This window comes from Calidris pugnax, unplaced genomic scaffold (assembly GCF_001431845.1).
Source record: "Calidris pugnax isolate Ruff unplaced genomic scaffold, ASM143184v1 scaffold209, whole genome shotgun sequence".
NCBI lineage: Eukaryota > Metazoa > Chordata > Aves > Charadriiformes > Scolopacidae > Calidris > Calidris pugnax.
Genome location: NW_015090978.1, coordinates 2,529,047 through 2,546,412, shown reverse-complemented (window position 1 = coordinate 2,546,412; position 17,366 = coordinate 2,529,047). Strand labels below are relative to the sequence as shown.

Genomic DNA, 17,366 nt, shown 5'->3' with positions numbered 1-17,366 from the left:
TTACTCTGAACCTGCAAAGTGTTTGTGTTGATTTGGTGTATTTTTCTTCTTGCATTTCATTTTTGTGTATTTTTTTCTCTAAATTGGGATCCAGAAGAAAAATTGACTCCCTTTCTTTACTTTTGTTTTTGTTTTTTTTTTTTTTTAAACTAGGTTTGGGCAGAGCATATGCTCTGGCTTTTGCTGAAAGAGGAGCGTCAGTAGTTGGTAAGTTTTATGTTAACTAACTCGATCTAGACAATAACCTTTGCCTTTTCACATAGCTTGCATACAACAGTCCGTGCCCTTTTAGACAGTAACCTTTGTTATTTAATGGTTTTCTGTCTTATCTTTTGCTATTGAAATTTTGCTTCTAAGCTTTATTTTCTAATGAAACAAGTTGCCCAAGTTTGTCCAAGGGCTTATCTTTGCTGTAAAGCCAATTTGAATCAGATAGTTTCCTGGACTTGACTTTCATCCATGCATACCAGTCTTTACCGTGAGTTGTGGCCAGAGAGAGTGTGGTCTTAGCTGAATGCTGTTCAGAAACTTTTAATATAACTGTTTGAATATGCAAATGCGTTGCCTTCTAGTACCTTCTCCCAGGAGAGCACTTATGGAATGAAACGTAGTACCAGTAGCTCCCAGAAAACCCAGAATGTGCTGAAAAGTACATGGCATAGTTTCTTTCTGCAGAACATCAAACAGAAGAACCATTTGGTCTCAATGACGGTGTCAAATAGCTCTCAGTAAAAGATTTCTGATTGATATTCATTTGGTTGAAACCTTCTTCGGGGAATATTTAGTTATGCAAAATGCTATATCAAAAGGTGGTTCTGACGGTTAAGTTACATTCTTGGGCACTCTCTGGCAGTTGGCATTGCCATTTGACTGCCTGTGAATGAATTTCTACAGGTATTGTTGGTGAGGTCAAGCTTAGATGTTTAAACATTTAAACATATGGACAAGAACTTGCTTACTGATTTTTAGTAGCTTTCTAATAAAAATTCCGATCTCAGTTTAGAAAATTTCATAGAAATTGTTTGTTTTTACTTTATTGCTTAAATACAAGAAGTATGTGTCGATAACTTTAAAAAAAATAGATATTTTTTCTATTAGTTACCACCTGATACTTAACTTACCTACTAGGAACATGAATACTTCATCTCAAGTTCTTATTTAATAAAAAATAGGTCTCTAAAGCAGCCCAAATGTTTAATTTTATTGACTCTGTCTAGCTAATGGTGTTCTGACTTTCCAGAATGATCTGAAAGAAAATGCTAATACTCCTTTATCTCATGGACTTATTGCACAATAGCTAAATCAGTAACTTAAGAATTGACTGTCTGTAAGGAAAAGTTCTTGTTTTCCTTCGGAAACTGCACCTCACTTTACCTCTTCTTATAGTAGTGCTTTGAAATTACCTCTACATTCTCATGTTTATTTTTCTTAACTGTTGTTCGGTTATGATTCTGACTTCAAAAAGTTGAAAAGTTGCTTCTGTGAAGACTTGAAATTTTTTAACTAAAGCAGATGTGATACTCATGTTTTGTATTTTTAAAACAAGTTACCTTTTTCAAGTTATGGAAGTGAAGGTATGTTGTAAGAATAGTGATCAAATACTTTAATTGGAGAAACACTAGTGGGTCCCAACATGGGAGGATTTTCTGTCTAGTCTCACATCTTGCCTTGGGTCCAACCTTCTGTTGAGTGAGTTCCTGTTGGCATGGGTAGACTGACCAGTGTGACACATGTGGAAATCTCCCTTTTTTTTAAAATCACACAAACACTGTCTGCTGCCACCTTTTTTTGTCATGCTTTGTGTCTCACGTATTTCTCATCAGAAAATTTGACAGCAGGGGGAGGGGAGTGCTTTTGGTTTTGTCTTGCAACATCTATTACATCCAGACCCTACTGTTTCTTACTTTTCAGTCTACCTGAGAGCTCTTCTGTTCTGCTGTTTTAGTTTAAAGTCATGCTTTTGAAGCATCTCTTCTGATTCGCGTCTGTATTTTTGTTTGCATTGTGGGATGGTATTGAAGTGCATGAGTGGAGTTCCTTTGAAAACTAAACTGGAAGATGAAATTTGGCAGTGTACCTGAATTATTGCAAATATGTGTTTGGTTTGTGGCATCAGACTATAGCAAGAAATGAGCTGGTTTATTTTTCTAAAAGACATGTATGGTAGATGTCAGGTCCTCAGCACCAACTGTTTCACTTTACAGATGTGCTTCTACTGCTCTGCTCTACTTGCTAATAACACGCTCGTAGCCTTAGAGGAATTCTCAGTGGTTCAGGCTATAACCATATTCTGTCACAACCACTACAGTCTCTGGCACTTTTCTTCTGGATGTTTTTCCACTGGAAATTATATGATGTAAAGTTTGAGCTTAAAATATTGTTCTTTATCTGTTGTTTTGGTATTGTTTTATTTATTTTTTAAAAATAAATTATTTTATCACACTTGCAGAGTTACCATTTTCAAAACCTAGAATAGCTCTCTTCTTCCTTGCATACTTATTTTTGCTTCACGTGTGTTAGTGCCTATACTCAGCCCAAGGTGCTTTGCTGCCCCTGGAAATTTTCCCAAATATTTAATTAAGCTTTTTAAAGAAGATTAATATTGAAGTGAAGAATGAACAAATATAAGCATGTCTTCGGTAGAGAGTTGTAATGTCTTAAGAAGACTAACTGAATGTTTTTGTTTAAATGTTTACCACAAAATTGTCCACTCTTCTTTCCCAGGAGAGATTAGGAGTCCTAGTGCTGTTCTTCACTCGCTTTTCTTTAATGTCATGTCCAAGACCTTTGATGTTGCAGACTGAGCAGCCTGCCCATGTTGCCTTTTCTCATGCTTCACTACACTTGGAAGTTCTCCCTAATGCCTCACCTGAATTGTGCTAGCTGCATGTTCGAACTGTTAGATATTGTTCTATTCAGCTTGGAGGTTTTGTCTCTTTTCTTTTTTGCCACAGTCTGTTAATTTACTTGGGCATAATGTACTTGGGCATCATTATGTTCTGTCTTAACTCTTCCTGCTTCAGGCTAGGTGGTTCATCATTTTGTTTAGGTTTGTTGTTGGTTTTGGTGTTGTTTTTTTTTTCCCTATTCTTTACATGGCTCATTTCTTCTGCGCTTTGGCACTTTCATTTACTCATATTGATTTTCTTCTGTGTTTCTACATTTCTCTTGAAGTGCTGCAGTTGAATATAGGATTCCAGATGAGACTTTCTTGGTCTGAGTAATAGAGAACAATTTTGTCATGTGTCCTGCAAGCTATGTTCCTCTTTACATGGAGACGTTAAAAAAAAAAAAAAAAGAAAAAACCCACAAAATGGGTTTATTTCCTTTTGTGATGATACGACAGATTTACAGTTGCTGCTTATCATCAAGACCAGCAAGAATAACTTGCTGATTTTGTGGATTTTGCTATGGCTGGCTTCTTGAGGACTTAAGGTAGGAGGCAGAAAGCAAAAAACTGTTTAGCAAAATACCAATATTGCATGCAAATCCACAGTCAGTTCTGGTTTTCTTACAATTTCATTTCTTACAATTTTTTAAAATTCTTTGTCCAAGTATTATGAGTGTGTGGTTTGTCTGGGGGTTGTTTTTGTTTCCCCAATGAATTCCATGAAACTGTGGATCATGCAAATACAGCAAACTGTGGTGATGATACAGTGCAACTACCCTCAACAATACATGCCTCAGTACAGAGAACAGCCTGGAAACAAAGCAGCTCTCTTTGTCAGGTGGCCCTCTTATCCCACAGGAGCAGGATCTGAAGCTCCAGAGCAGTTCTTCTCCCTTTGTTCAGACCGCTTGATCTGTTTTATAGTGAAGTTTACTGGTAGTATTTTAGCTACTCTATTAAACAGGAACGGAGTCTTCTCAGTCTTACTTCAGTTCATGCCGTAGCTATAGCAATTTGACAAGAGACCAGAATTAATTACCTATGATTGGTATGTAATCTTCATCTTAATCTCTCACCTACAATAACACAATGAGAGAGGTAGCCTGGGCAGGGCAAGCAAGTTGAATGCATGGTGGAGAGAAAAAAAAAAGGAAAAAGTTCTGTATCCCATGTTATTTAAAAAAAAATATATACTATATGTTAGACTACTCTTTAAAAAAAAAAAATACTGTTCTTCTCTAATCATGTGAGATTCTCAGTAGGATCCAGATGCCATAGGTTTTATTCATACTCCTTATAACTTCCAGCGTGATAATGAGACAGAGAGACCATAAAATCTGAGTGTTAACAATGAAAAAATCCTTTGTAATCCACAGTGAATGATCTCGGAGGTGATTTCAAGGGATATGGCAAGAGCTCCTCAGCTGCTGACAAAGTTGTCAATGAAATCAGAGCAAAAGGAGGAAAAGCAGTACCTAATTATGGTATGTTATTTTTCTAGACTAGTGTAATGCTTTATCTGTAGGAATAGTGGACATGTTGTATGAAAAGCTGATGCTGCTTAATAAATAACTACTGCCAGCTTGCCAGTACAATATAAATTGAAGAGTTGTAAAGTAATGTGGTATATGGAGACAGAAGCTAAAAGCAAGTGCATAAATTGCTTTCTTAATACATGTCTAGTAATGCCCTTTTCATTCACATGATTACGTAACACTGAAATTCTAAAACACCGATCATCTGCAGTTGTTAGAGGCAAAATGGGAATGGATTATTCTTACTTGTTTTGCTTCTTGTTTTTCTTGCAATGGCAAACATTGTTTCATTTTGACATACTGTGTGGGATTTGCTTTAGGCAATATGCAAATAGTGGCTGAATTTGAATTTATTTTATATTGGGGTTACACACAACTTATTTTTCTTAGCTCCATGGAATTAGTTGTTAATATCCTGGAAGTACAGTTCATTTTACTTAAAAATTCATACTTTTTCTTATAGATTCAGTGGAAGATGGTGAAAAGCTTGTCAAGACAGCACTTGAGGCTTTTGGGAGGATAGGTACAGTTGCTTAATTCTTGTTGTAACTTGTTTGCAAGCACAGAGCCATTATAAACAATGCAATTGACAACAAGGGTATGAAATACAGTAGAACTCACTGACTCTCGATGCCATTGGTCAGTGAAACCTAAATGAGGGGTTTTCCTCTTTAAATCTGAATGGGCAACTTTTCTCTCTTTTTGGTACTTTTTAGCAGAATTTTAAAGCTCAGTGTATGATTCTTGTTTTCCTGCCCTTCAGAATTTTGGAACTTCAGTAATGGTTAACAACTTCTGTCTCAAAGCATAGAGTTCATCAAATATTATAATGAGGTGCATAGAGTAAAATTAGGGTAAATAATGTTGCTGATGAATCAGAGATACTCTGTCATGGTTCAGAATCTCTTTTGCCCATGTGATGTTCAAAATGCTTTAATGCAAATTTAAAAAAAAGAAAAAGCTTGAGCTGTTTTATCTAACAATTAATGTTCCTCTTTCCCATATGATTGCCACTGTTCAATTGTCAAGTTTGTGATTTTTAAGTCAGGGTTAGATGGCTAAAAGTACACATGATCAAAGCCAACAGGAACAAAATTAAGTATTTGACAAAAAATTGTTATGATCCAGGTTGCTTTAGTGCCTTTGTGGTTCTTCCAGTTATCATTTGGGTTTACTGCACCAAAGATGGTGGCACAAACTGCATAATCGGGAGCACTCTGGAATTCCAAGCAAGCTGCAAAACTGTGTGGTTGTATACCTGCAGGTGTTGTGTTCCCAGCTGTACATCACTTCTCAGCTATACCTCCCTGTCAGGCTTTGTTTCATTGGCAGGCCGAGGTTTTACTAAAGTATTTCGTCCTGTCTTAATGATTGTCCAATAGTGGAGTTCCACTATTCAGCACAAGAAGCTACAGAATAGTAATATGATTTATGTGTACAGTGTTCTTATTCATTTCTCTTTTTTTGAAGTGGGAGAAAAATAGAAAAACAAAGTTGTGTTTTATCAGTGCATTTGCTTAGTTTATCTTCTTTGGATTTTTTGCAGATATCGTTATAAACAATGCAGGGTGAGTAAAAACCTGAAAGGTTTTTCCTGCTTGATTGTGGGCTGTCACTTCTATGTAAACACCTGTTCACCTTTTTTTTTTTTCCTTTGCTTTGTTTTGTTCTCCTAATGATGCATTTTAGGATCCTAAGAGACCGTTCATTTGTTCGGATAAGTGATGAAGATTGGGGTAAGTCGACAAACTTTAAAATGTATTTTCTGTGTGAAAGACGAAAGGCACATCCCTTCCATTGGCACAAGGAAGAAGAGAAGGTGGGGAAGGCTGTCTGTGCCAGATCAGAGCATTAACTTTTGCCCTGAAAGCTCAGTGGTAAGCTGTTTTTGTTTGGCAGCCTTCTGTTCAGCTTGCAAACCAGATCTGTGCTGCAAGGCATGGTAGGTGTATGTACTTCCAAAGGGGAAATAAGGCTCTGGCTGCCACTTCTGATTGCTGAGTGGAATACAAAAAAGAGCCATGTGAAACATAGTTTTTGTTAGCAGAACACATTCCTAGCACCAGCACTGACTGGCTGAATACTAAACAGGCTTAAAAGACCCAAAACTAACAACAGAGGAAGCAAAGCTGAAGTGCCAAGGGGCAGAAAAACAGAGGGAACCTTCAGTGGGATGGTAGATGGTGATAAGCCAGTTGAGCAGACCTTTCCAAAGATGGCCTAGCTTCTGTAGTTCTTGTTTGACTGTGCTTAAGTGCAGGAATTTTGAATGCTTGTGAATTCTATACAGGGGGGCCTCATCCAAGATGCAGGAGAGTTGATCAGTGTATGTTCAGGCAAGCACTCCAAAATGGACTATAAAAAAGAAAAAAGCCCACCACTTTTTTAGTAGCAGTTTGAGAGTGTGAAGAGAGTGCAGCCTTTGTCATGAAGAAGAAATAACTGGTGTATTTCAAGTTGGGCGATGAAATCCTTGAATTATTAAACCAACATTAATTTGTCCCTAGATATAATTCATAGAATTCATTTGAGGGGATCGTTCCTGGTCACCCGAGCTGCATGGGATCATATGAAAAATCAGAAATTTGGCAGGTAAAAATTTGTCTTTTTTTTTTTTTTTAATTTTCAGTGGGGTATAACAGACTGATAAGTGCCCTGATAGTGAAGGAGGAGTTTTTTTGTCCTTTTCTTTCACCGTCGCTGGGATGAAACAAAATCAGTCCAAATATGTAGGCCCTTATCCTTTCAATTCTGCCACTCCTCTGCCTCCCCAGCCAAATGTTTAAAGGTTTTTTTCCATGTAGATGCAAATATCCGAGACAGGAGCTGTAGGATTAGAGAAATACCATTTCTTTTCATGAGGACGAGTTAGAAATGTTTGTTAATTGCATGTTATTGCAAGTCTGAGGGATTCTTCTCCTACTCCTTATTCAAGTGACAGATACATGCAGTTCTGCTTGTGGGTCTTGAACTTTTGTTTGGGGTTAGTTTTTTGGAAAAATGTCTTAGAAGTTGTGGGAGTGTTCTTAATGTATTTTGGCATATGTCACTGTTAGCTGAAAAAGTGCAGGGAATTTTTTTCACTTTTCTTGTTCTTCCTTATCAAATCATATAAATGTGATTATATTAATCTTAACAACCCTACCCACATGGTGAAAACTATATGAGCTTCTTTGTCATTCTGTGACCAAACTGACATTCACTCTCATCCAGGGAACTGAACGGTAAGGGTATGGGAAGAGATCAGCAAGCAGAATACATGGCTAGAGACTGAGTTGCATCCATTTAGGAAAATGCTTCCCTTGGCTCCTTTTCTGTATTTTCTCAGATAACAGTGCTGCAGTTTATGTATATATTTGGGCCATCTGAAAAATGGCACAAATTGTATGGATTTTGTAGCTTTTTTCATCTTGATCATATTGAGCCAGTACTTGTAACCCATCTCTTCATTTAGATTAAAACTGTGGTTTATTGCCAGCGAGGCAAATAATAAAGATGGAATAGATTATGATCCCTGTTATGCAGTGTGTTTACAATAGGATGGAACAGATAAGGCTTCTTTTAGAAATGAAGTTGTAGATCCAGTTTATGAGAAAACATGCAGCGTAATGTTTTCTTGCCTCAAACCAGCTACGGACTGCAGTGGTTTTAGACCTTTCTTGTGAGCAGTTCAGTCATCACCACAGCAATAATTTTAAGGGACAGCAAAGGTCAAGACTTTGTTATCTATTTCCTTCATATGTTTAAGGAATATTAGGATTTTTTGAATGTAAATGCTGTAAGCATGCATCTTCACATATAACCCAGTAGATGTTAAGGTGAAGTCATTTTCAAGAAAATAATTTTCTTCTGAACACTTAAGCTATTTGTTAGTTACAAGAATAATGCCACTTGAAGTGCACTTAGAGCTGAAAGAAAATACTTTTTTCTATATGGTACCTCATTATCACAGAATGTTTTACAGTATAACTCTAAAAGGCTCATGATTTTGTTATTTTTTTGCTACTATGAAAATGCCTCAGGATGTGTCAGATGTTTACTATCAGTCAAACATGACGAAGGCAGCTGTTCATTAGCAAACCCAACAAATAATATTTTCTTACTTGCACGCTTTTGTTTTGTGGAATATGGTAAATATAATGCCAAAGCTGGAAAATGTTGTGTAGTTAAACAACTTGAAGAAATAATTGACTTTTTTTCTCTTTTTTTCTATCCCCAAAGAATAATTATGACTTCTTCAGCTGCTGGAATATATGGAAACTTTGGTCAGGCAAACTACAGTGCTGCAAAACTTGGCCTTTTGGGTCTTTCAAACACAATTGCAATTGAAGGCCGGAAATATAACATCCACTGCAACACAATTGCTCCTACTGCTGGATCCAGACTGACCCAGACTGTCATGCCACAAGGTGAATCATTTAGGGTCCACACATACTGATATTTTCAGTGAATTGAAACACAGCTGACTTTCATATCTCTTAGAAAATGCGAGTCTTTTACACTTCATACAGTGCTAACTAATTTTTCCTACTGTCTTTTTGTCTCTTAACTGTCAACTTAGTTAGTCTGTTGTAAGGAATAATTATTTCCTGCCACAAGATAAGATGTGATTTTTACAATTGACAAAAGCAATTTGATGTGGCAAGGCTCTTTAATTATAATCTCTTCCAAGATTGTCCTATGGTAGTGGAAAGGCTTATTTGATTCATCAGACGTAGAATTGGGTATTTGCATAAAGCGTCTGCACTTGTTATAGTATTATTTAATTCCATAATACTGTTTTTTGCACGACACGTCATGTGCATACTTCTTCATTGCATGATCTGCAGGAGATGATAATGAACTGAGTTGCCTAATACGTTTTTCTTCATTGCACAGTTACTAATCTTTGAATGCTAGAGCAGGTTTTAACAAAGCACTGCATTGGGAAGTCAGTATAAAGAGTGTTGTAGGAGATAGCTGTGTGTCAAGTGTAAATTTAGGGTAAGTAGAGTGACTAATTACTCTGGCTAAATGACCAGAAGATAAAAAAAAAAAAAAATCTGTAAAGATACAAAAAAAAGTCTGTACAAGGAAATTGCTCTCAGAAAGTATTCTATAATCAGCCTATTTCATTTCTGTCTCCCCTCTTCTTTTCCCTATCGATAGGCCCATGGCAGGGGGAGTTGGTGATCTTTAAGGTCCCTTCCAACTCTAACCATTCTATGATTCTATGATCATTGTCACAGTTAATGTATGTTCAACTTGGCGTGCTTACTGTTCTTGTTACAATTCAAAAGTAGTTTGCATCTTTTGTGTGGTTTTTTTCAAACTTCTACTTTCTTAACTAATTTAATAGTGGAGTAATAGCATTAGTATGTAACATCCTTGTGCTAATTTTTGAAACTAAATGGTGCATGGCATAGAATAGAATACTGTAGAAAAGCCTAAGGCCTTTGTTATGTGCTTACAACGCATCATAGTAAGTGGAGTTCCATTTCCTTTTACTGTTGTGGAATTTCTAAAAATGAACTTCTGTTATGACAGCTTTACGGGTAATTCTGAAAAATCAGGTAATGCTAAACTTTCCCAGTTCTTCATATGTCAGCATATATTTGAAAATGCCTGCTGACCTTTTGTTGAGAAGCAACTATGTAGCTATTGCTGTTGAAAGGATATTCTAAAAACTGAAAAAGGAAATTAAACAAAGTTATTTTTTATTTCCAGATAGTGTATAGATTATGTGGTAAGAGCTGTCCAGGCCACCACATGCTACTCTGACAGTATTTCCATTTTCAGATATTCTTCTCTTGTGCCAGATTACAATGATGTGCCAAAATACAATTTTGGCATACATAAATTTAGCAGGCCTGGTATCGCATTTGGAAATATTTCATTTTACATTTCATTTCTGATATCTCATTTAGAAATATCAGCATTTCCAAATGGGATGTTTCTCAAATACTCGGCAAATGCAGTTTTTTGATATTTTCTTTCCTTCATAACTGAATAGCAAATTAAAAGGGAAATAACCCAGATACATCTTCGTCAGGGGTGTGTCTAGGTTGCTTGTCCTTGTTTCAGGTTACCTGTCAGATGGAAATGTAGGAAGGCGCCTGGCTTTGCAGTCTGCACGTTATGGTGTTCCCAACATTTAGACGGTCTTTCATCTGTCTGGCTGAATGCCAGTGTCAGTGGGTTTGGAGGCATACATGCGTCTCATGAGTTGTTCATATTTAAAGAGTCTTCAAATGTTTCATTTAATTTGTCCTTTTTTTCCATGGCAGAACACTCTTGGTTAAATTCTGCCTGACTCTGGTGTTCATCAGAAGATGTTAGAGTAAGAATGATTTGGTGAAATCTTACAGTGTTTCTATTTTGTGATTCTCCCCTCCAATTTACTCTAGATCTGATCGATGCTTTCAAGCCAGAGTATGTTGCTCCCTTAGTTCTTTGGCTTTGCCATGAGAGCTGTGCAGAGAATGGCAGTCTGTTTGAGGTAATGTTTTTATTTTCATATTCTTCCTCTTCTTTCTCCCCTCTTCTTTTTCTCCCCTCTCCCCTCCCCTTCTTTGCCCCTCTCCCAAAAAGCAGTCATTAACCTGTACAATCTTAACCTTTTTGCTGAAACTGAATTACCATGTGAAATTTACATACTCAGCATAGACAGAAGAAATGTTGACCCTGTTGTGCTGTATATGACAAGTACATCAGGCAGTAACAATGATGTTGACAAGGTTACAAACTTGTCAAATTCTGGTGTGTGCTCAAAATATACTAATTTGATTGTTACAATTCTTATTGTAAGTTTGCAAGTTTGAAAACATATCAAAGCAACTACTTCAAAAGAAGTTTTTGCTTTCTAAATCATTCAAACACAGAAAATAACTCACAGGAAGGATTAATTACTTAGTTGTGTAACGTATTATAGGTATCATCATCAAGCTGCTAGCTCCTAAATTGGATGGAAGCTGTTATCTTGTTCTTGGAATTTTATGTCGCTTGTGTTCCAGTACTTAACTAAAATGTTAAATACAACCAGCAATAGTTCAGAAATTTTTATTATGTTGAGTTTGCTCTGAAGTATAGTTCTGCTTTCCTATGTTACCAAAACTTTGCTTTGTAACGTGGTAAGCTGATGATTTTCTTTTCTCTGAGCAGGTGGGAGCTGGATGGATTGGAAAATGTAAGTATTTTGTGTTGCAGGATTGATTTTGTGTTCTGAAATGACAATAGAAATGCGCAAATCATCTTTGCAGTTGACCTTTGCTCAAGATATTTTTATTTAGGGAGAGAAGATTAGCAAAAGCCTAGGGTTCTAGGAGGCTGCTTGTTTTAAGGTCAAGTCACATTTCACTATGCATGGGGGAAACTGGTAACTTACCTAAGTTATTTGTGATGCTTTTGAGCTGACTGAAAATCTACCTGAGCAACCTTAACTCTTGAATGCCAAGGGTGTAATAGAAGTCAAGAAGAATCTCCACTTCTGGTGCTAAGTATATGTTGTTGCCTTTTCTTGATAACATCTGTGTTTCACGATATAAAAGTAGCATGTGCTGGTAAACAGGCTGCTTTTTAGTAGCTTTCTACCTTTATTTAGACTTTTATAAAAATACTAGTGATATGCATTATCATGTTGAGACAATTAGCGTTCTTAATAACCAGTAGCTAACCATGTGAAGTATTTTCCTTGAGTGAATCCAGTAACTAGTTTAAATATGAATGTAAAGAAAACTTGTAGACAATACCGAGCACTTACAAGATGGAAAACTTAATTCAGTGTGTGAAATGCCTTAACTTTTTTCTGAAATATGTTGAACCTAATACCAGCATTGCTTTCCTGAACTGTTCAATCACTTTTCAGCCTATGTGAATATCATCAGTGGGTTGTAAGTAGGGCTGTTAGTTCAAGAAGTGGTTCCTTATTTTTCGAAAACATTTTTTTGCATGCTTGATAAAGAATTTGTCATTTCTAACTGTAAACGTTCTGTTGGCACTGGAATAGCTATTGCCAGGTAGTGTATCATACAGATTAAACAAATGGGGCAGCAGCATAAAACCTCTTACTGTGCTCCAGAAGGAGGTTGAGTTTTAATACAGCAAAAATCTGTGCCTTCTCTTCTCTGCTCAAAAGAAAATATAATGGCTACTGGTGAAGTCTTTAAACTGAGAACAGTTTGTCAATGAGGTACCAGAGTGGCCTTATTCATTGTGTATTCCTAATTAAGAGCAAAACCAACATGACAAATAAAGTATTAGTTGCAACCTAGGAAGCCTGTATTCTTCCAGAACTGATTTCACACTCGCCTTACCATTTTCTTTCACGTAACATCATTGAATTACAACTTCAGGGACCATTTGGAGATGCTGGCTACTGGTATTAACATTCTTTCATAGATAACAAGTGGTCTTCACATTTCCCATAGTTTTCTAAGGCTTTCAGAAGATTCCTAAGCATTGGTAGCCAAAATCATGTCGGAAGAGGATGTTTGTAGATAAATACTAGCTACCACTTCTTACTCCACAGAATCCTTCTAAAACTGATGTAGTATTTTCAGAGAGCAATAAGTCTGTTTGGTTTTAAATTTCATTAAAGCTACGTGCAATTCCTTTTCTAAATGTTAGTTAAAAGTAGTAGTGAGCCCTTTTAGTCCTGCTTGAAGCTATGCTGGTGAATTAAATTGGAGTACTCAAAACCTTTCTTTTCTTCTACCATCTTGAAAATAGATGGAAGTAATGTAAACTTAAAGTTTCTTTGTTTGTTACTTGAACTCTCTTGCTCATGTTTCCTATTAGTGCGCTGGGAGCGATCCTTGGGTGCTATTGTCAGAGGAAAGAATCAGCCAATGACTCCTGAAGCAGTGAGAGATAACTGGGAGAAGGTCTGTGACTTCGATAACGCCAGCAAACCCAGAAGTATCCAAGGTAAAGGAGACTTAGACAATGTGGATAGCTTGGGCAAGCAAAGCTTAGAAGAAAATGCTTTCTGTTAAGACATTTGCTGAAACTTTACTTCAAAAGTCTACAGAATCAGTGAATTCTTTTGTAAACACGTAACATTAATCATTTACTGTTTCAGTAAAGTCAGATCTTTTTAAGGAGACTTTTTTTGTTCTTGCCTTTAGAATTAAGACAGTTTTATCTTTCTTATTAGTTTCAAGGGAAGCAACGTCACTGTCATTTTATGTATTACAGCCAGATTAATGGTGGTATTTTATTTGGTTGCACCTACATACAGGTAGTAGCAGTGTAATAGAAAGATTATATTTTCTTTTCAGTACTGGAATAATTTTTTTGGTAGGTATTTCCATACCAAAGAAGCTCTCCACTTAAGGCATTTGGTATAAGGCAGCCAAGAAGTTCTTCCTTACTGCCTTGTGTTTCTGATTAAGATCAACCCCTTGGCTGGTGACCAAGATTGCTGTCTCTTCCAATGCTTCATTTACTTACTTTTTTCTTTCCCATTATTTGTTTGGTTTTGTTTTTTTAAACCAAAATTACTCTGATTTTTCCTCCCATACTCGTATCTCTTCCATCTTCCAGTCTTTCTCATTTTTGTCTTATGTCTCTCTCTATTTAGATGCATGGTTGTCATAGTTCATAAATGAACCATACAGGCTAATTTTCCCGTCTGCTTTCCAAGATTTCTCAAGGTGTTACCTATAGTCTGTTAGTGTGAGTTACAAGTTGGTTGTTTTGTTATGCATGTTGTTACTTAGGCCGAAGATCCAGTATTTGTCAAATTAGGAAATGCCAGCATTTATGTGTTTGGAGGAGGAGGGAAAGAGGCATCTTTATGTACAATGCCAGTTGAATTTCAAAGATACTTAAATACACAGTAGATGTTTAAGCTGTTGCTTCTAAAATCCTTTAGGGTATTTCTTTAAAACTTAACCAAAATACGGTGGTGTCCTCTCAATATGTCCTGGATCAGCTGTAGGTACTGCCAGGCTGAATGAAAACTGTTGCATTAATGTATTGTATGTGAGAATCAGAAGAGTTGAGGAAAATTCTGACGAAGTTAGCTGAATAGAATTTTCAGTTTTATAGTAAAAGTTTTTCTACTGCCAAAGTCTTCACTTTATTGCTTGAAGGTATTCAACTGTTAAATAATGGAAACTAATTAGAGTACCTGCCTTAAAAATGAAAAGCTACAATACCAACTATCTGCAAGCTAGAACTCTCCCAGAAGATTTCACTAATTTAAGTAATTTGATGTTGTGAACAGCAATCATGTACTAACCATTAGGTATGGTTTAAAAAAATACCAATTAGATGAAGTATTTTCTTGTAATACAGTAGAAAATCTCATAATCAGAAATGTTAATCTTGTTTCGTAATTTGGGCGTGTACTGATAAGAGCAGTTTGAGTTTATTTGTTCTAGATTACAAAAAAGTGAGAGCTTCATCTGTTGGTCAGTTGGACTTTTTTTAAAGGTAATTTTTTGTTACATGTGTTACAGTCATACATAAGTGGATACTTGGATTCATGTTGTAATTTTTTTTATTATTAGAATTCTCTTTTTTGCAATCATAGGAGGAAGTAATTCTCTTAAATAAATTAAATGCTCCACATCTAATGTCAGAATGATTATGCATTTAGAGACCTGCCTAGCAAAGCACTCATTTGATATTTAGTTACAGCACATTCATAGTTGTGTATTCTAGTCAGGGTCATTCTGCTGGAGGTGCTGAGCTCTTGAAAAACGGAAGTACTGTCTCATTATTAGTGGTGGTCTTTTAAGAATTAGTTTTCTTAAAGCCAGTGTAAGTATAAAGATCCAAGCTTTTTTTTGCATTGTTTTTTGACATTGTTTTTGACATTGCATTGTTTTTAAAGAACTTCTTCAGTTTTTAGGCTTAACTTGTTCTCTTTGCACATGGACTGAATCAAACTAAAAAGCTCTTGCTTGCATACCAGAATATGATTCTAGAGGGTTTGTGCAATTTTAATTAATAGGAAATAGCTGATTGTCACTTGAAGCTTTTCAGATACTATGATAATGCACTCCATAAGCATTTTTCTTGGCAGTTGCGCTCCATCATCTAGAGGAGCAGCTTTTGGTTGTGCAGTACAGTCCTTCACTCAAACTCCTCCCTTTACCCCAAAAGCCATCTGACACAGTTGCTGTAACTGACTATGCCTGCCTTTTCACTTTCCTTTTAATGATTCAAGTGTCTTTGAATGTTCTCTGTAGTTAGTCCCTGAGCTTTACAGCCTCAGTCCTTAATGTACATGGAGAAGTTCTGGCAATTTCTCTGTACTCCCACACAGTTCTAGGTATAGTTTTGTTAACTAGCTGAAGGTACTATTAGTTGTGCATTCACTACACTATGTCTTTTTGACAACAGAAAAATCTGAGAAGAGACTTTTGTTTTTAAGAAGCTATCTGAGAATTTAGGCTTTAGGAAGTTGAGAAGTGGAAGAGGTGGTTTTGCTTGCGTGTATTCTCCTACATTCCCTTTAGCAGGAGTGAAAAGTAACAATCTACTTAACACAACATGAAAATGTCACTGCCTCTGAGGCAGCAGTGAATCTGCAGTGACTTAGGTGTTAGAACTCTTTCCTGATTTGCATGATGATGTTAATTTCTTACAATGATTACACTAAATAATAGTTTTAGCTTACTTTATACCACTTCAGAACGTACTAGAAATCTTTCAAGAAAATAGCGCATAATCAGAGCCTTAAGGCTAGGACACAGGATCAATTTACAGTGTACATCAATGAGTCACTGTAATCAGCTCCCTGCATGCCCTTAGGCAGTAGCAATTGCAGAATATTGTGACTTGGCTTAACTAGTCCTAGAAGAGAATTGCTCAGGCTTTCATTTGCAGCTGGACCTAATGAGCTGACATATTTGTCACGGTAACATGATTCCATGTTTCAAGATACTAAGAGGTCCTGGGGTCCTCTGCCTGTGCATAAGCAGAAAAAAACCCAAATTAAATATGATACAGAAGCTTCTGAATGTGTGGTGCATGAGCAATAGGTCACAGCTGCACATTGCACTGCACGTTGCCGTGTTGTCTCTGTGTATTCCCTCTCAGGCAAAGCTGGATCTCGTAGCCCTTGACTCCACAGTGCACTACTTGCTCTTGTGTTCTGTTCGGACTCTTCCTGTTATGCACAGGGAATAACCAGATTGTGTTGTGGGATAGGTGGAAGACAACTATCCCTATCTTGCAGATTGTTTACTCTGTACAGCATTCTGTAGTGTGTATTGCACAGTTTAGTATCTTTAGTTGTTTTGTTGTCTAGGAAAACAGAATTAATTATATCTGTCACCCACATGAGGCAATCTCTCTCTGTCTCAATTTCCTCCTCAGTTGTGCCGATACAAGCCAGTTATGGCTAAATCTATTCTTTTAGAGGTCCGTAATCTTCTGTTACGTTCACATGCATTTTTAATTCTCTTAGAAGCAGTCTAGGTACAGAAAACAACTTGAGTTGTTGACTTGGCGCACTTCAAAAGCTTATCTCTGGTATAAAGCAAATTAATATAAAATGCATAAAGGGTGTGTGTATGTATGTATACTTTGTGTGTATATGAAGAAAAAATTTACGTAAGAAGAAATCTGTTCCAGCTTCAATTTTAGCTTTCTTCATATGTGGTTAAAAAAGGCTTAAAACACCTGTGCTGTTTCCTCCATATTTAAGGGGTATGTTTCACATGCAATATGCTCTATTTGGAAAGTGAGGGGAAATTTTTGGAAAGAGACAGGCTTTGCCATGGCTATTTTCAACCTTTGTTCTTCAGGTTAATCTTTCCCTGCCATCTGCTAATCATTTGCTCCATAATAGCAGACCATCCTGGAGTAGTGGACATTGAAGGTTTTTAGAGTTCACTGGTAGTATAACAAATACCCCAAAAGCAATATTAGAAATAATTACATTAGGGAAAAGGTTTCCTACTAGGTTTGTTTAGAGGCCTTCCAGTACCTAAAGGGGACCTACAGGA

The 17,366-nt window shown here is 36.6% G+C and overlaps 1 protein-coding gene across 1 annotated transcript in view; it reads left to right on the top strand.

Annotated features, from left to right (window-relative positions):
• The window catches only part of HSD17B4 (hydroxysteroid (17-beta) dehydrogenase 4), a 72,281-nt gene that overhangs the window by 2,978 nt on the left and 51,937 nt on the right, over positions 1-17,366 (top strand). Inside the window, exons 2-11 of the mRNA XM_014953449.1 lie at positions 154-207; positions 4,267-4,374; positions 4,889-4,948; positions 5,972-5,993; positions 6,115-6,161; positions 6,933-7,017; positions 8,647-8,834; positions 10,812-10,903; positions 11,566-11,590; positions 13,201-13,329. Coding sequence (XP_014808935.1) covers positions 154-207; positions 4,267-4,374; positions 4,889-4,948; positions 5,972-5,993; positions 6,115-6,161; positions 6,933-7,017; positions 8,647-8,834; positions 10,812-10,903; positions 11,566-11,590; positions 13,201-13,329 — 810 coding nt within the window. The remainder of the gene's footprint in view (positions 1-153; positions 208-4,266; positions 4,375-4,888; positions 4,949-5,971; positions 5,994-6,114; positions 6,162-6,932; positions 7,018-8,646; positions 8,835-10,811; positions 10,904-11,565; positions 11,591-13,200; positions 13,330-17,366) is intronic.